The following is a 19,824-nucleotide window of genomic DNA, read 5'->3' as shown; positions in this document are numbered from 1 at the left end:
AACGTGGTGCCTGCCTATTCATCTCGAGCTAAAATCTATTGCCTTGGGCGTAAAGAAGAGGCTACACGATTAATATTCAGTCAATAAAGAAATTTATTCAAGTGGAGTCAATGCAACAATATCAAGAGGGAAAAACTTACATGATGTCTGCACCATACTAAGAAATTTAACATTAGGAGTTACAAATTTAGGAGAAAACACATATTAGTTAACAGTTAACACTGATTCCGGGTAAGCTTTATCTGTACCAAAAGATATGGAACTCTTTTATCTTGTTTTTATTAGTTATGCATTTCTCACTATGAGGATACTGATAATATACATTTAAGTGTTCCTTATTTAGAATAAGTTTCTTTAATATCCATGTATTTGTATATATGATTATCAGTAGCTAACTTATTCCAAATATATGTTGTGAAAGCATAGCTTTTTATATTTTTTACTTTAAAAGTGATTTAGGGAGTGAAATTACTTAGTACTAAGTGATTAGTCTCAGCCTACTTTCTAGAGAAGTTGGAAACTATATTTAACTCCATATTATCGTTGGACATTAATTTGGCCTAGCTAGGTTGAAATTATTTTCTAGCCTCCCACAGAATTTATCAGTTTTATATTGCACTAAACAAAGGAAAAACATACGTAGATAGTTTTGATTTGACCGCTTTTCATAGTTAATCGGGGTCTACCTTTGCTTGACTCTCGTCCTAGAGTTCATATGAAGACACATGTGCATTGTGTATGATAAGATCCCCATAATAAGTGTTGGAAGTCAGATAGTGTACTTGATGATTGAAGGAGTAGGTGTTTACGGAACTCTTTTTTCTTTTTTTGGTTATAAATAGTTGTTTTCCTCTTTATTGGTTTTGCGTTGCTTACTATGAGGATAGCGATATCAATTTAAATGATTTTCATTTACGAAAAGTTTCCTTAATATCCATTTATTAACCATCAATAGTTTACTTATTTCGAATATATAGATATGTTCCAAACAAACGTTTATTTTTTGGTTAAAAAAGAACTTCCAGGGAATGAGAATTACTCGAAATAGTACGTAATTGGTCTCTGTGAAGAGGTTTTCTTGCTACCCCCCTACCTATGTCTAGAAAAGTTGGAAAGTGCATTGAACTCCATGTTATCAGTTGTACATTTGTTTTACCTAATTGGAAGAAATTATTTTCTAGCATCTCATGCTATTTTAACATTTTTATATTCCATTAAATAAGGAAAACTTTGATAGCTTTGAATTGACCGCTTCTCATAGTTAATCTGATGATGAGTTCACCTTGGTTTTCATCCTAGTTATTAAGACTCTGGTGGTTCTTTGTGTATGATAAGTCCTTCATAAGGACCAAAGATCAATGATGAAAAGTCAACAGTGTACTCAATGATCAAAGAAGCTATTGACTTGCGTTAACTTCAATTATCAAGTACATTATTGATCACTAGACCACACTGGTAAATTACTGTGATTTGGTGTCAATAGCGAGTATGAATAAAATTTTACCCATTCATAATTCTTCCTTGGATAATGTGAGCAGAGAACTATAAAATATTACTTTATAAAACATGAGAATTATTCCTCATGATCAAGAAGAAATGATAGATGTGTTTTTTTTTTTGTACATAGTCAGCATATTTGGGGGAGGGAGGAGGGGATTTCTGTTGTGATCTGTTATTTATAGGTAAACACTTAATAAAAAATTGCAACAATTCATGTTGCTTCTAAAGTCATTGCAGATGTGGCAGCATCTTTTGATAGATGCCAATGTCCATTCCATGGTAAGCAAGTGGTGCATACATCCAAAGTTCATCTGAGCTCAGTAACTGCAGAAATGGAAGAAATATTTAGTAAATTATGTTATTCTCCGTCCGGTATTCAACCAAAGCAAATTAAGAAAAGGAAAAAAATTGATATGTGAAGGCTTCGATTTTTAAATACCTTAATTTGAAGCTGCAAAAACTTCACATAAGTAACTGCTTCTTCAAGCATTGTGCTAATGTCAACCTGATGTATAGCAAAAAAGAGGGGAAAAATCGATTAGAGGATTTATTTTATCAATCATTAAGATGAAGTATTATGATTTTAAGTATTGTTACCTTTGTGCCATTAGGAACAAGGGTCTGCAAGATTCTCAATCTTTCATTGATTCTTTCTCTTCTTCTCTGCAATTTTCGCAAATGGAAATACTAGTTAACATTTTGAATCTACGAACAAGTTATTATTGAACGATAAACGAATGATGCTGGTGTTAATTATTATTACCCTTGCATAAAGGCTTTGTGGATCTGTTGCAGTTCCTCTGCTAGCTCTCGACTTTCCTTTGGTGTTTGAAGATACCGTGCCTCCATTTAGTTCATTAGAATCATCCTCAGAGCTGCAGCAACTTGAGCTTTGTGCAATTTGGTTATCTGCATTGTTGTTAGTGTCTTCTTCTCCTTCTTCATTGTTAATTTGAGTCATTTTCTGATTCTTTTTCCCCCTTTTTGGCTGTGCCTTTTTCTTAGTATTTTTCTGTGCCTGCATTGAGTAAATGGTAGAATCCCATTAGTAAATTCATGTATAAAAAGAAGATGTTATTCAATCACGCTTGTTAAAGTTCTAATTTAACTCACATCTTGTGAAGCCCGTGATTTCTTCTTGGGATTTTCAGGTGCTATTTTGTCAGACTTCCTTTTTAACTGCATTTCCTTGTCTGAAACAGGGGAAATTCCAGCATTGTCCAATTGATCACATACCATTTCTTCTTTGTAGGTCATGTCAGCTTGAAAATCTTGATCAATACACAAATTTTCAAGATTTTTACTGTCCATATCGAAGAAATCAATGGACTGATACTCATCAGGAAGGTTGTTGTTGATTGCTACTTGAAGGAGCTGGTTATTAACATCATCAATGTTGTTAGAATGCTGCAGATGCTCGTGGCTCGGGTTAGTAAAAAACATGCCATGATCACTTCCACAGCTGGTAATGCTACTTTCTTGAGAAAAATATTGAAAGTTATTGTTAGCTTCATCAGATAATTGAGAGAATGCTACTTGTGGATTATCAGTCCCATAGCTCGAGCCAGCATTATCGCTACCATTCATCGGGTACAAACTGCCATGATCACCTTGCAATTGAAACATGAAATCTGCAGTTTCAGTACTAGAGAATAATTTGCTCAATGACTCCCATTCTTCATCAAAAAAAGCTCCAACATGCTCCATTTCTTTGGTTAAAAATGTAGAAAATATTGTCAACTAATAAACTGACAAAATAAGCTTTTGAGGATGATCTAATTAGCACTTGGGAATTATGAGCTATAAGTTTGTAATATTTATACTAGAGAAGATTACAAAGGAATAAGAAAAATGTTTAGTAAAAGATTAACTTGATTTCTTTAATATATTCCATAATTCCAAATGATTAATTTACAAATTGTTTTTCCAATTGTGTGACCAACCAACAGGCAAAGTACAACTAAGAAGAGGGACCAAGTTCATGCAATAATGAAATAAAATATACTTACTAACCTTTCAATGAGATTAATGCAATCTTGGACTTAGCTTATAATGTCATTATTTTTTGTTTTCCTCTGGTGTCCGAACCCCATATAGAAGCTTAGACTAAATTTGGATCGCGCATTACAGTGCCTACTCAGGGGTGGCGCTCCCAACAGGATCTTAGAGCTCAAACCTGAGACCTCTATTTAAAGGTGAAGCAGTCTCACCACTGCATCACAACCCATGTTGGTAGCTTATAAAGTCATTGATATTAACTGTCTTAATCTAATCATTAAGGTATGACTACTATTCTACTAACCTCACTGATTGATGAAAATTAATCTTAAGAGAAGTGATTAATTAGATTGAAAAAAAAAACAAGTGAGAACGTGGTGAGTTTCTTTTTTTGAATATTTTAATGGGTTATGTTGAGAGATTAATAAATTATAATTAATTACAAGGAATGAAGAGGACGTGGGAGATGAGTTTTGAAAATCTTTAAAACTACTAACGAAATCCGACACAGTAACCGCAAAGTTCGTTTGTTATCTTTAATTTTTTGGATTTTTCTTGTTCTTAAACCTAACCATTGTTGCACCTAGTTGTACTTGAAATACAATATCTTCTAAATAAGGATATTAATTAGTGGATTTCCCCCATATTTTTCCCTTTTCAAAGAGAAAAAAAGTACTTGATACTTCCATTTGTCCCAAAATATGACAAGGTTCCAAATACATAGAATCATAACAAACATTATTATTAATTTTAGTGGTAAGTAAGCCACAATTTTTATCAAGAGGTTCAAAAATATGAATAAGTAAATAAATAAAGAAAATAATATATATATATATATATATATATATATATATATATATATATATATATATTTTGCCGAGTCGCCTCTCTTCGCCATTAATGTTGATTCTATCTTCCCTTTCTATAACATATTCAGACACCCTCCTTTCCAATCACTAAGAAAAAAAATCAATCAAAGCGCTATCTAAGTAATGCTTTGTCTGTTTTTTTTTGCCTTGAATGAGTTTATTTGATACATTTTAAGTATGCGACTCCGTATGAAAACCTCTTTCTTTTCTGCCTACTTTTCGTTCACACGATTCTCAAAACAAAGGAGGAAAGATGGGCAATATGTACCACGAGCCTTTTGTCTCACACATCTATCCAGAACCAATATATATATATATATATATATATATATATAAATTCAAAACTCAGTTGTTGATACACTATATTGCAATGCTAGAATTTTAATTACAATATAATTTAAATTCTAGCTCCGGCACTAATAGGCATGCGTTTAATTCTTATTGCCTTCTTCCTTGATCCGCCAATGTATCAAATTTCCTTTTGAGAATTGTGACAAGGACTTTGATATGAATTTTTATATCAATTTCCTAATGATCAATAAAGTGGATTGAAAATCATGAGGTTTCAGGTTTAAATCATAGTGAAAACTAAATAAAAAACAAGATAAGTTTTTTCTATCCGCTCAAACCTTGATAAATAGAGTTACAATTATACTTATTCTGATAGAAAATACCAGTTACAATATTAGTCAAAGTGTCCACAAACGGCGATAAATGATTGGGATAGGGGGGAAGCAAGAGTCTCAATCATATAAATAAAACTTAGCTGTGATATCTTGTTTTTAAGATAAGAAAAAAGAGTGAGATGATAGAAGTTAAAGGTTTCATAATTTTAGATTACCTGAACATAGCCTTTGCCAATTCACACCTTTGATTCCGCCGTTCCTTTCGCCCTTCATCATTTACGCGTCATGAAAAAGACCTCCTCTTCATATTTTATTTATGTTTACCAAAAATAACATAATAAACTATATTTGATTGTCTTCCTTTCTTTTTCATTAAAATTAAATATTATTTTTCCTAGATAGAAACGGAATCACAATTTAAAGTTTATAGATTTCTATATAACAAAATTTCAAATTAATATATTGTAATAATTGAATTTACAGTTAACTATTTTAACTTTTTAAATATAATGTATGTAAATAAGTAAATACTAATCTACTCTATAGTTGAAATAATTACGCATTGTCTTACTAATCAATAATTTCGTACCCGATTTCAAGTCAAATACATGTATCAAATTAAGATACTAGAAACATATATCATTGATACCAAATACATTATGAAATACCTATACATAGGGTTAGAGATGAGCGAGAGGGGAGAGAGACGAGCGAGAGAGTCAATTTTAAATACTAGATATATATGTATCTTTCTAGATATGTTCTGAAATATAGATACATAGAAATTTATGTTTATTTACTCTTTGAACAAAACGCTATTGGATTCACGTGAACCGGCTAAGACGTCGGCCAATACTCCTTCTAGGAAATTTCTCTACGAATTTTGCTTATAACTTTTCAATGTAGTTTGAAGGCAACGCCGGCCATTGCACGATCTCAAAGGATGAAAAAGGATAAATAAAAAAAGACATAATTAACAAACTAACAGACATAATATTATATTATATTAAAAAGGAAAAAAGCAACCACAAAATGGGGGGATAAAATCTACTTTTTTTGTTTGAGAGTTAAGAGATTCGTACAACTCTAAAAAATTAAGATATTGTTCTTGTGGAAATTCGTTTTTTTCAAATGGGGGCAGTTGGCCGGCCGTGCACGACGTATTTTTCACTATATTATATAATATATATTATTCATCCTAACTTCTCTAACAAGAGTTCAAGTTGAAAACTAATTTATTGTCTTATTAATTTTTTTTGGGTATAACTATCTGATATATATTTATATTTACTATTTCGATAAGTACATTTTAGGAAAACTTTATTTTTATAGTTCGAATCTGAATTAATTGATTATTTGATTATTAACTAGGCATAACCCTTAGGGAGTCATGATTTGTAGCTAAGAAGTAAGAAATTATTTGAACTAGTCCATCAACTTACTTTTATTTGTCTATAAATTTAATTTAACTACTAATAATGTAATTAATTTTTTCTCGGTTTGCTAAAATGAATAAATAAATAATAATATATCTGACAAGTAAAAATAAAAAGAGGGAGTATCATGATTGAAGTTTGAATTCAATCATATTAATTATGTAAAAATAAAACTAATTAACATTATACTACGTGAAAGAAGATTAGAACTACCGCATTATTGAAGCAATCTCTTTTTTTGCCTTGTTTAACCATTTTAAGGTCTTGTTGTCTTTTAATATTGAGCCACGTTTGAAGTGACCATGTATTTCAGTTGCAAAAAAATAATGTAAAGTACCATTCTATAAAAATTAATGTTGAATATCACATTATCAAGTGGGAAAAGACAATTAACATATTTGTTTTTTTTTTTTAATAATTCAAAAGAGGATTAAAGACTCACAGTCCAAGGAGGTGATCAAATTGATTGGCCAAGTAATTTTTCAAATGAGGGGTCTTAGATTTAAAATCCTTACATATTTTTCGATCAAACTCATCATATGAGATTACTTAGTGCGCTTGTATTTCATTAAATGATTTGTGAAATCCCGAAAAGGAATTTCCGCAACAACAAATTATATAGATGTTTGATATTTCCTCCGTTTCTATTTAGTTGTCCATATTTCTTCTTTTAGTTGTCCCTATTTAGTTGTTCATTTTGACAAATCAAGAAAGGATAATAATTTTTTTCCTATTATACCCTTATTTAAATAAAGTTGTCATAAATAAAGTAAATAAACTTATGAACTTCCTAGCATTGATTAGTTATTTTGAGTGAATTTATTTTGGAATTGTAAATTGTACTATAAGGGTAAAATTGTAACTTCACTATGCTAATTATTGTTGTCTTAATTTGTGTGTCATTTCTAAAGTGGACAACTAAATAGGGACGGAGGGAGTACGTGATTGAAAGAAATTATTAAAAGTCATCGAAGCCTTCATAGCCAACTTGTATATCTCTTGATATGATCTCTTTATTGAATACATTTCAATATATATTTCTTATTCAACAATTAAGTGGATATACATTTAGTGCATGAGATAATTATCAGAAATTTGGAGGTCAGTTGAATTTATAATAGTACTCTATATATAAATTTATCTCTAATTTATAACTTTATTATATATAATATTCTTAAAAAGAGATCCACGTAAAAATAATAATTTAGAGGGTTATTTTTTATATATATTCAAATGATATAGGGTTATGTCATTCATTTTTTTTATATTCAAATTTGGTAATGTGCAAGTTTCAAAAAGGGATTTCTAGTATTTCAAGATTACGTGATCACCCATTCACATTTTGTTTTTGGAATCCCCAAAACCCACCATTGCTATTTGGGTGCGTATTGAGTAAACTCGCTCATATGCAATAATTGCATCAAGACAAGTTGAGTGTGACGAGCTCGATTGAGAAGACGTTGACAAGGAAAATCAATATCTATTTTTTTTTATGAAATATCACATGTTGCACCAACTTAGTCATCCGATATAGTTTTCATATTTTTTCCAATGCCAAATTTTGATTAGTTAGTCTGTTCTCACAACAATCTTCTCTCAATCATTTTAAACTTTTTTTTCTTAAATTATTGATTGATTTATATAAATCCCAACTTTTCTGCATTACTTTTTTTAATACACCTAGTCCTTAAGACATGGTCAATCTTTAATACCCAAAAATAACATAGAAACGTTATTTACGTGTCATATATATCTTATATATCTTAGCTACGTACGCATATATTTGTGATCTTATACCCAATTTTAAATATTGAGAAATATAACGATCCAAACATTAATGATTAATCATATGCTCTGAGAGATAAAATTTTCCATATAATATTTTTTCATTAAAAAAAAATTGTTCATACTAACGCCAGGATTAATAAATTAAAGGAACTATATATCAAAATATTGATTCAGATTTTTTTTCCTTTTGGTCATGCAACATATATATATATATATATATATATATCAATTATTATACGTATAACTAAAAACCAAAAAATTGAAGTTCAAAATAATTTGCAAATTAACAAAATAGAATTGTACATATTAATTTATGATTGAAGTTTGAATTCAATCATATTGATTATGTATAAATAAAACTACTCTAACATTATACGTGAAAGAAGATGAGAACTACCACATTATTGAAGCAATCTCTTTTTGCCTTGTTTAACAATTTTGAGGTCTTGTTGTCCTTTTATGTTGAGCCACGTTTGAGGTGACCATGTATTTCAGCTACAAAAAATAATAATATGAAAACTAGCATTCCATAAAAATTAAACACCCCAAAAGATGGCAGAGTCGGTTGAGCAGGTAATCTTTTAAATGAGGATTTTAGGTTTGAAATTTCATGAATACTTGATGCATGGGACTTGTCTAGTGTGATTTATTTCTACCGTATGATTTACGAAAATTACACTAGAGCGAGATTTATTTAGTGCGCATCCAAAAAATAGCAATTACAAATTCTCTCTTTTTTTAAAAAAAAAAAAAAGAAATTGAATATTTTGCATAATCCCAAAGAGAATTTCCGCAACATCAAATCATATATAATAGTACTAGAAATGTTTGGTACGTGATTGAAAGAAATTATTAAAAGCCATCGAAGCCAACTTGTAAATGTCTTGATATGATCTCTTTATTGAATTCAAATTCACATTACTAATTCACCATTTAAGTGGATGTAGGTACAAATTATAATGCATAAGATAATTATCAGTCAATTGGTTTAATAATATTACTTTATATATTTATTTTTTAGTTAATATATTTTTTTTAAAATAAGAGATACACGTAGAATTTTTTAGCCGATCATTTTTTCTATTCAAATAATAAAAAGTCACGTCCACTTGTTTCTCAAAAAAATTGATACATTTTTCTCCTAGTTTCCAAACGATTGTATATGCATCCACCAATTCATCTGATATATGTTGTTGATTTTCTTAGAGTAACGTATTACGTACGGATCAATTTCAGTGCGACAAGCTTGACTAAGGGAGAGTGACAAGAGAAATCAATTTCTGATCTTCTCTTATGAGATACCACCTGTTGCACCAACTCAGTCACCTTTACGTCTCATATAATTTTCACATTTTTTCCAATGCCAAATTTTGATTAATTAATCTGTTCTCACACAACCTTCTCTCAATCACATTTAAAAAAAATTATTTCTTAAATTATTGATTGATTTATAAATATCCCAACTTTTCTCCATTACTTTTTCCAGTACACCTAGTCCTTAAGACATGGTCAATCTTCAACACGCAAAAATATCACAGAAACGTTATTTTCGTGTCTTCTACATATCTTATATCTTAATTAATTAGCTATTACACATTATATTTGTGATTTTATAACCAATTAATATTGAGAAATATAACGATCCAAACAATGATGTTCTTAATTAGAGATAAAGTTTTCCATAATATTTTTCATTTAAAAACAAAACATTTTCGTTCATACTAACGCCACAATAAATAAATAAAGTTTTAATTTCTCACTCGGTGTTTATACCCATATTAAAGGAACTATATATCAAAATATTGATTCAGATTTTTTTTACCTTTTGGTCAAGCAAAATATCAATTATTATGCGTATGACTGATAACCAAAAAAATGGAAGTTCAACTTATGACACTTGCAAATTAACAAAAATACACGTGTACATTATTTTTTTTCTGGTCACAAATCATTATTAACTAGAAATATTTTTTTTATTAAAACAGATACTTTATAATTTTAGTCTGCCAACTATCTCAGAAAAAAAAAGTCTACAGAATTTTCTTAAAGAATTCATTCAACAACAAAAAAATTACTCTAAAGAAATAAAAAAATAAATCAAGGAACTTACATAATTTAATTAATATAGAATTCATGTGGGACGCAAAAGACAAAAAGAAAGAAAAAAAACGACATGCTTCTTGCACTTAAGTTATTAATTGGGGTTTTATCTTTTTAAAAAAATTAAATGATACGACTAATGATCATCAATGATTAGTTGGATAAGGACATTTCTAATCTTTAACTGGCTTCTCTTATCAAGTAAGAGCAATACATACAAAGTTTGACTACATTGAATAATCCCTCCGTTTTATATTAGTAATTGTTAAATTAAATGTCAATTTATAAAATAATTAAAATAAAATTAATCACATTTCTCATTTTATCTTTACAATTAATTTTTTAAAAAGAATGAAGGATTAAAAAACACACACCTAATTATAAGTATCTCAAGTTTTTGAGTTTTCTATCTTCATTATCACCAAATGTTTATTAGTACACACCAGAACTATCACGTGTTTACTTTTCCTACCTGAAATATCACATTGATCAGGTGTGAAAAGTGAATAACTATCATTCAGGTGTGTTTTGATAAACATTTGGTGATATGGTTCATGTAGGAAACTCACACATTTGATAGTTCATGTTTATGGTACTTTTGTTGAGCTTTTGACCCTTAACGCTTCTTTAAAATGTAACAAGTTTGTAAAGTTCCAAAAAAGTTTCTTAACGTGTAAATTAGTTATAAAATTGCCCTTCTTGTTAATGATGTCTTGAGAGGCTTGTGAAGAAAAAATTAAGTAGACAACTAATATGAGATGGAGAGAGTATAAATTACTAGCTATAGTATTAATTAAGTATGCTTAATATTGTATCTTTAAAATAAAAGATGCTTAGTGTATATATATATATATAACTTTTTCATATATATGTCTAATAATAATGGTGTGCGTAAAAATATTCAGAAAAAAATCTTCTTCTTTTTTAAAATTTTTTTGGTGGCATTCCTTATGCTTTCTCTAATTTAGTAATTATAAAGAGAGTCATTTGTGGTCCCTAAAAGCATATGATACAATAGAAAAATTCTTAATCACCTTATTTAAAATGTAAAGATAGGATTATTGTAATAAATAATTACTACGCCTTCATAATAGAACTATACGACTCATATATATAAATTATGGAATATTAGTGTTTGTATGATTAATTAGATAGATAATATAAAACAATAAAAGTTGGTAATGGGAACAATTTTAAAATTCCACGTCGGTCATGGATGGTATAAATTTTAATTTATAATTTCTGCTGGCTGACTTATTGAACTCAGAGGTCAAAGCTTCTATATTAGAGTTTATAATTAATTTATTACATAATTATTATATTCTATCCTAATAAAATTGAGTTAATTAGAAGTACAGCTTCATTTAGTACTACATACGTACTTTAATTAAGATACTTATAATTAACTAGAAGACAAAATAGAGCACAAATTAAATTAATTTTTTTAATGATGGATTAGGACAGTTTAAATTTTTGACTTTATACATTACGCGCATAAGACATTTTTATTCTCTTTGTATTAAAAGTAGGAGATTAATTCAACGAGTAAGAGAATTTTGTGAACCTTTTTTCCCTTTATTTTTTGGTATAATTAATATTTATTAATTAATTTACATATATTGAAAAACAAATGGTTATAGCATGGTGGTTAAAAACTCAAATGAAATGGTAAAAATAGTGAGTGTTAGTGCATGCAAAGTTTTGCTCTTCCACTCATGAAAATAAGTGAAGCAAATTAAACTCTAGGGTCGTTTGGTTCAAAATCAGGTTATTTCAATTTTGATAATATAAGTTGGATTATTCGACTTTGTAAGTTATACAATAAGGATCTCCTTATATCAGAGAGTGTTGATTAATTAGTTCACACATGTTAATAGGCTTGAACTCGCACGATGCGAGAGTATCTGGAATCAATAAAATAATTCAAGAATTATAATTTTGAAATAATTTAATCCGCGAATCAAACGATTTAGAATTTTGAACGAGTTTTTTTTACAATTCCTTGTCTTTTTTTGTTGGGGTAGGGACCTTTCAAGTTGTTATGGCTGCCGCCCAGGGGAAGTTGGAGAAACAAAATATTAAACTAACATTATCATTTTTAAAAAAAATCAAACCATCATAAAGTTTGTCCTTCAATGTTTTTCTTTTATTATTTGGAGAAAAAATGTTTCCATTTTGATAAGAATTATGGAAGCAATATATCGCACATTACTTGTGGTCTATATGAGACATTAAAATGTTGTCCTCAACTTTATGTCCTCTAGAAAAATAGAAATTAAAAACCCTCGAATATAATGCAGAGTTCAAATTTCATCCCTCCATGCTCCTTTCGCTTACCTATTGAATCCCCTTTGAGGGAAGCTTCGGAAAAAAAAAAACTCTCAAATATAAACTAGCAATAAATTGAAATAAAATAAGAGGTCCATGACACAACATTAAAGAAACTTTTTGAAAATTCAAACAAATTACAACAAATATAATTTGTTAATTAATATCCCCATTCTCACTTTTATTAATTCACAAGATTAAGTCATCAATATGCCGACACTTTTTTCCTTTCTAGAAACACAACCTAATTTTTAAGGTGTTCTGTGTTGACATTACTTTTTTATGTCTTTAATTAACATCTCTAAAGTCAAAACTATCTCGTACGTACATACAACATAGACGATAATCGAAGTTAGATTTAAGTAAGAAAGAAAATTTAAAAAAACATCATTTTAATACTCCCTCCGTTCCTTTTTAGTTGTCGTATTGCGCTTTTCGAGAGTTAATTTTACTAATTTTTAAAGCTAAATTAGATTACATTAATTCGATATTTTAAAATAAAATTTTAGATATTCAAAAACTATACGGAAAATTGAAAGTATTATAAGTTGCAACTTTTTCATAACAATATGATGAAAAAATACATCTTAAAGTATTAGTCACAATTCATATGTTTGAGTCTCAAAAAGAAAACTATTATTATAAGTAAAAAGGAATGGAGGGAATACCTTATTGACCAAATTATGAAATTATGACAACATAATTACATAATTAGGAGGAACATCTTAATTAAGCAGACCTATTAGTGAGACTAATTAATCTTGAATTAGAAGTCCATTTAAGTTGACTATGTGCTATAAACTTTAATTAATATGTGTCGGTCCAATGCTTTGGCTAGTTTAAGCACATTTTGACAATGAAATTAAAGGCTAATTTAATTAGGACACAGTGTTGATTCTTATTCAGTAAATTAAATAACTAAAACAAATAGACTCACTATGTCGACAATCAGTTTATTCTAATATTCTTGTGGTTTACTTTTCTCTGTCAAAGTATTTAAAAATGATGAGTTTATTTTTAAAATTATTATGGTGTACTTTTTCTATGTCAAAGGTTTTTTTAAAAGGAAAAAAAATTGTCAAAGGATTTGTCCTTTTTAAGCTCAACAATCGATGTAACTGGTCATAATTAAGTGAATTCAAGAAAAGAAGTAAGACAACAATAAGTCAATTAATATCTACAAGAACAATGTGAATTAGAATAATAATACCTCACAAAAAGATAACAAATTGTTTGCCCTATATTAGTGTAACTTGTTCAAACTTTGAATATCATAGCTTAGGTAATAGGTATTCGATAATTTTAAAAAGTAGTGAAGTCGCATTTAGCAAGACAGATGTTTATGTTATGTATTTGGTAATCACTAGTTGAACCTCGATTGAAGTTGGGGAGGATGAAAGATATCATTATAGAGAGATCAAGCCAAAACTTATTTGCATGGTGATCACGAAATTTTTTGTCTTATAGACCTATTTAAGTTTTCAATTGACAAAGTGAACTACTTTCATTTTTCCATTTTAAAATTTTTTTCTCAAGGTCTTTTCTATTTCTTCCACTCTCAATCTTTCACTATCCACCGGCCAGAATACAAGATCTGCACATATGGACCACGACAAATGAATGGCGCAAAAGAGATTAAAACTACAACAACGACGACAGAAATTGGACTTAATTCATTGAGAACATATCTCTTAGAATAGCTAATTAAACAGAAAGCACCTAAGAAGGGCTTATTTCAATCCACACATAAACGACAGAATTGGCAATGGTTTTAATAAAATCTGATATATCCTCTCCAAAATGTCACTCCGAAACAATTCCATCTTAATGAAGCTCCCTGTCCAGAGCCTTTCCTAATTGAAGATCAGGTTCAGCTCACTAGAACAAACAGTGGCTTATCTCCTAAGCGCTCCCGGCCCTGAATTAAAACAAACATAAACAGAAAATATGAATTAGGGAAAAATAAACTAGTGTAACATATTGGAACAGGAATAACATAAGATGGGGCAGAAAACTATATCGACCACCCCTTAGTAGATGGAAAAGAAAATAATTTGGGATAGAAAATTAAGCTTGTAATCAAAGATAAATAGATGATATGCACTCACAAGCCCAATAGTCTGTTAGCAATATCGTGCTCAGAAAACCCAGCAATGGGGTGTGAAAATCAAGAAATATTAGCTGATTATATCAACAATAGAAATGCTGGCATACCTTCAATTCTGGCAACTCAATGACACATGCACACTCGAATACCTCAACACCAACACGCTCTGTGAAGAAAAAGCAAGATAAACAAATTTAAGAAATTGAAACTCCAATGTTACAACTCACACTAGTCGTCCTCTCCACGAAGTTCCAAAAGATCATGTTGTGTTTTCAAATAGTTGGAAGCAAAAGGCGTGGTCAAACATCTAATAAATAAAAGGTTTCTCGCTCGTGGTTATCTAACTGATAGCTTATGATGTTACTCATCTTGTGTCTTAAGAACAGGAAAGACAGGTTTAGTAGAATATAAAGAACTGGATAACAGTGAATGGGCTTTTCAACCAACTAGGATATCTTTCAGAAGATTAGAACTGAATAAAGGTAAAGTACCAAGAAGCCTAATCGCAGCAGTTAGAGTCCCTCCAGTTGCAATTAGATCATCTACCACGAGGGCACATTCACCAGCTTGCACAGCACCTACATGCATCTCCATCTTGTCTGTTCCATACTCCAAAGAATACTCTTCTGAAATAACCTCCCCTGAGAAAATGGGAAAAGCAGCAGAGTGAAGCCTTGTGCATTGCAATTCCAAAAGAACTAACATTCATGGATTATCTCATTGAGTTTCATCATGAATCATGGAGGTGAGGCAATAAACAACAGAAATGATCAGTTTTCACTTTTGACCTTCGTAGTACATACAAGCAAGCACAGTCATAAAAGACCCAATGATTTTATTCACTGAACAGGAAATGGATCTAATCATTTGTCTAGTCAAGAGTCTCAGCCTGATCTTAAAATTTTGATATTGACAGTGTATTCACCATTATTAAGTTGCATCCCAGTTCAAAGCTTATCTTGTGCTCTTATTGTTCCTCACTAGTACAACTAACATTACTAAGTTAAACACATAAAGATGATGATAGAACTACCTAAAACTGAATGCTGGACTGGACAGGAAAAGCAAGATGTAAACTAAGTAGGCGTTTGGCCATGCGATACCATATCACGATATGGTATCGTGAGATGGAATCAGCGTTTGGACATGTGATTTTACGCTGATTCCATCTCATGATTCCATATCATGAGATGTGATTCCATATTCTCCAAAAACCATGATATGGAACTATATGGTAATTCCATATCATGATTTGCGATATTTTAATACAAAAATTGATCCACGAGTTTATATTTTGTTAAAACAACCCCACATTTATATCTACTAACCATTTATTTCATAAGTAAATAAAATTTATAATCCCATCATTACTTTTTTAAATTTATTATTATCACCAACATATAATCACTTTAACTTACACCAACCGATTGTTAAAGTGATGAAATATTTATGGTCTATGAGCATGAAAATATAGTTGCGGATGATATTGACCAACAAATGGTTCAAAGTAACAATGTTGGTTCGTCTTCGCGGTCACATGATCGAGAAATGCAAGTTCAACGTGAGGAAATTGTTCGTACTATGTGGGAGGATTATATTAAAGACTAATACATTACAATTTATGTTCAATTTTTTTTATTAAATTAAAGTTAGATGAAACAATTACTTAAGAGGAGAACACATAGCTTTGTAATAATTTATTATGCGATTTTATAAATTTTTGTTTATTTGATAAGATTGAATAAACAATTGGGTTATTTTAATAGTTTTACAACTTATGAGATTTTTATGTTTATGAGAAAATATACAACACAAAAATTTCATATCGCATGTCCAAACAAAACTTCAATTTCATCTCATGATTCCATATTATGATACCATATTGCATGGCCAAACGGGTCCTAAGAATGAGTATATAAACATGCACAAAATCCATCTAGTCATTTACTTTGAACTGGATACTACTTGTTTCTTTTTATATTTATCTTAGCCTTGAAGTTTTCAAATTTTCCACGGAATTCAGCTGCATTGCATGAGACCCTGTTTTAAGCTGCTTGAATGTTCTCAGTTTCTTTTTCTTTTGATACTAGATAAGCATGTATCAATGTTCCTTGATGTGATTACATTTCTTCCTCCACCACCCCCCTCACCCATGCTCGAGCAACAATCAAACACAACAACAAACAAACCACACATGCAAGAAAAATACAACTCCCACTGAGATGAAAAGGCAGAAAAATAGTGATAAAGCTTACCAGGTAACTTCTTGGGTTTCCTCATGGGGACAAATTTCGCTCCAATAGCCAATGCAATGGGAGGACCAAAGATAAAACCTCTTGCTTCAATACCTGAAGTAGACCATTACCACATGCTCAAAGTTAATTTTCCAGAACAAATGTGGGGTTTATCACCTATGAGAGCAATATTTAGAGTCAATCATGCTAAAAAGGAGCATCAAAACAGGAAATGGCTACACCCTAGCCTTGGTTACTAGGAACTCATGAATACACAATATAAACCCTCTGAACTTCCAATGAATCAGGGATCTAGAACTTCGGAGTGGTATCTCATTCATAAGAAGAAAGCAACACTAAAGAGGGAGGGTGAGTATTGTTTTCTTCATATTTCTTGAACCTAACTATTGAAAAAATTAAAATGAGCTGTACTTGGAACTCAAATATTCTATAATCTCCACCGACCTTTTACCAGCTGTACTTGGGAACTCAAATATTCTATAATCTCCACCGATGGAAGCATGGTCCACAATTGGAAATACATGTTATTTTGTTTTATTTTCTTTTAACTTCTTGTGGGCATGAGAAGGAGAAGAGTATTCTCTTCAAAAATGTGAGAAATTGTCATTAAAATAAACTCATCCATATTTGCCAACATGGTCTAGCTTGATCCAATTGTGCTGTTAGAAATAAAATTTCCACATGTCGGTACATTTTAGATTTATGGCGCATATCTCAGCTGACAGCTATGCATCACCAATCCCTATTCCAAATTGAAGTCTTACCATTCTTTGTTGCATGTTGTTTCGTACTTTACACAGGTTAACATGTTCATCTATAAAATTCGAGAATAATCGAAATTTGACCACGTAAAAATGCTTAAGGTTCACTCCATATCCATCAAATTACATTTGCATTTTTCATTTTATATTTGCAACTGAAGTCAAATGTTGGAGAGTTGAAGAGATTGGTTACCTTGGTCAGTGTTACCAGCAGAGATACTGTCCCCAACTCCCAAAAATTAACAAGCAAGAAAACCTCCAAAAGAGAGTTCTCCAGCCACATTATATGATTATAAAAATCAAGTTATCATGCCTGTCTTAAGTACTTATATGAGGTGTTCAACTGAACACATGAGTTTCCAGTTCTGTAATCACAAGATTAGGTATGATAATGGTAAAACTACAAAAAGGATGAAGTGTTGGTCACAAGAAAATGAAGCTCTTCTTCTTTTTCCGTTTATTAATATAAAAGTTTACAAATCTGAAGCTTGTAGTATCATGTTGAGTTATATAGTTGCCCACATTGTCCAAGTGCTTACAAAAGGGTTTATAGTTATCTAGGGCTATTCCATTGGGTTAGATGCTCAAAGTATCATAAATCTAACTATGGAAAGCAACATTTTGCTTTTCTAAAAGATGGTGCCTGAATTTTAAAACAAAGTATAGCCTTTAGGGGTCATTTGGTAGGGTGCATCAGAAAAAATATAGCATGCATTAGCTTTGTGTACTACTAATACTATGTTTAATACTCTTTTTCAACCTACGTATAACTAATACAAGCATTATTTTTTATTTTTTTTGAGAATACTAATACAAGCATTATTAATACATCATATTCAGCACTATTCTTATACACTCTACCAAACGACCGTGTTTTCCTTTTAAGCTACACATAAAATGCTGATAAATAGAGAACCTAGCAACCTAAAACATCAGATGGTGTAGTATTCATAGCATAACTCCTAGATCGTGAAATCTCAGCTTCTAAAGCTTGAAATTAACTATCCTTTAAACTAATAACTTCAAAATGAAACAGTTCAGGCGCATTACAAATTCAGAAACAAAGAACTGACCTGCAACCACACTGATGTTTTTGTCCTTATATCTCTCAACAAACAAATCAATAGTGTCCTTAAACGCCTTAGGATCAAGTAGCAAAGTCGTTATATCCTGAAACATGATCCCTGCCAAAAAAATTAAAAAATCACCACACAGCAAAGTACTCATTCCGTTGACACAAAAACTAAAAAAAAAACACAAGTTCTACTGCTACAAGTACCAGAATCATTCGAAGAAGAGGAAGAAGAAGTAGGTACCTGGTTTAGGAAAGTCGGGTATGACCCGAATAGCAGAAGCAATCCCAGCGATACGTTCGTCTTTAAGAATCGGATCATGAGGGGCCATATCTACTGAGCTTACTGGATCTCCGATCGGGATCGTTTTCAGCTCGGGTTCTTCACCTGCTCCTGCTCCGGCTCCGGCAGCTCCTTTTGACACGGAGATTGGTGAAAAAAGCCGAGTATTTCTACTGGAAGAGGTTGTTAAGGTGGTGGTAGGTGATTTAATTTGGACCAAATTACCCCTGTTATAATATCTGTTTGTAACTTTTTCTGGGACGAAATTGACCCTGGTGAATTTGAGAGCAATTTTGTGGGCTATTGACTCCATTTTAGAATAGGATTTTGCAAAAGAGAGTGCCCTTTTTAAATTACGGTATGGTTGGTGGAAACTGATAAATAAAGGGTAATTTCGTCACTTTACGATCGAATGGTGCACATTTTGAAGGGGAAAAAATGATGACATACTTACCCAAAAAGAGTTTAAATTAAATAAATAAAGAAAAAAAATGAAATTTATATAATCAGATTATTCAGAAAATATTATGCATATAATTTTTTAATAGTAAATATGAATTCATAAAAGTAATACTGTATATTTTCTGAGTTATTTTGTCGAATTAAATTATATTTATAATCCTGTCTTTTAGAAGTCGAAAAAGTACTGTTAAAGAATTGCAATTTGTGTATGGTTGATTAATTTAATTTTTTTAAAGATT

General features: G+C 30.5%; 2 protein-coding genes across 2 annotated transcripts; both read right to left on the bottom strand.

The window, feature by feature from the left end:
- Window positions 1-1,651: 1,651 nt before the first annotated feature.
- On the bottom strand, window positions 1,652-3,244 carry LOC125812855 (transcription factor bHLH84-like). The gene is made up of 5 exons (XM_049492314.1): window positions 2,614-3,244; window positions 2,264-2,518; window positions 2,098-2,163; window positions 1,940-2,005; window positions 1,652-1,824 (listed from the first exon to the last, which is right to left on the bottom strand). The coding sequence occupies exons 1-5, from the start codon at window positions 3,205-3,207 to the stop codon at window positions 1,729-1,731; spliced, it is 1,077 nt and encodes a 358-aa protein (XP_049348271.1). The 5' UTR covers window positions 3,208-3,244; the 3' UTR covers window positions 1,652-1,728.
- An 11,016-nt stretch (window positions 3,245-14,260) lies between these two features.
- LOC125812079 (adenine phosphoribosyltransferase 1-like) lies at window positions 14,261-19,438 on the bottom strand. The gene is made up of 6 exons (XM_049491572.1): window positions 19,085-19,438; window positions 18,842-18,952; window positions 17,008-17,100; window positions 15,244-15,393; window positions 14,860-14,918; window positions 14,261-14,563 (listed from the first exon to the last, which is right to left on the bottom strand). Exons 1-6 carry the CDS (start codon window positions 19,434-19,436, stop codon window positions 14,516-14,518), a joined length of 813 nt encoding a protein of 270 aa, XP_049347529.1. The 5' UTR covers window positions 19,437-19,438; the 3' UTR covers window positions 14,261-14,515.
- Between the last annotated feature and the right edge of the window lie 386 nt (window positions 19,439-19,824).

The sequence above is a fragment of the Solanum verrucosum genome, unplaced genomic scaffold, assembly GCF_900185275.1.
Source record: "Solanum verrucosum unplaced genomic scaffold, falcon-dt-bn FXZP01000235.1, whole genome shotgun sequence".
NCBI classification, from domain to species: Eukaryota; Viridiplantae; Streptophyta; class Magnoliopsida; order Solanales; family Solanaceae; genus Solanum; species Solanum verrucosum.
This window is presented reverse-complemented; position numbering and strand designations above follow the sequence as displayed.

Bases quoted from the DNA above. Each gene is read 5' to 3' on its own strand.
- LOC125812079 (XM_049491572.1), bottom strand. From the start codon at position 19,436: ATGGAGTCAATAGCCCACAAAATTGCTCTCAAATTCACCAGGGTCAAT. The intron at 18,953-19,084 runs GTACCTACTTCT...TTTTTTTGGCAG, and splicing joins ACCCGACTTTCCTAAACCAG to GGATCATGTTTCAGGATATA. The intron at 14,919-15,243 runs GTACTTTACCTT...TTTTCTTCACAG, and splicing joins TGCTGCGATTAGGCTTCTTG to AGCGTGTTGGTGTTGAGGTA.
- LOC125812855 (XM_049492314.1), bottom strand. From the start codon at position 3,207: ATGGAGCATGTTGGAGCTTTTTTTGATGAAGAATGGGAGTCATTGAGC. The intron at 2,519-2,613 runs GTGAGTTAAATT...TACTCAATGCAG, and splicing joins AATCACGGGCTTCACAAGAT to GCACAGAAAAATACTAAGAA. The intron at 2,006-2,097 runs GTAACAATACTT...GCTATACATCAG, and splicing joins TTGTTCCTAATGGCACAAAG to GTTGACATTAGCACAATGCT.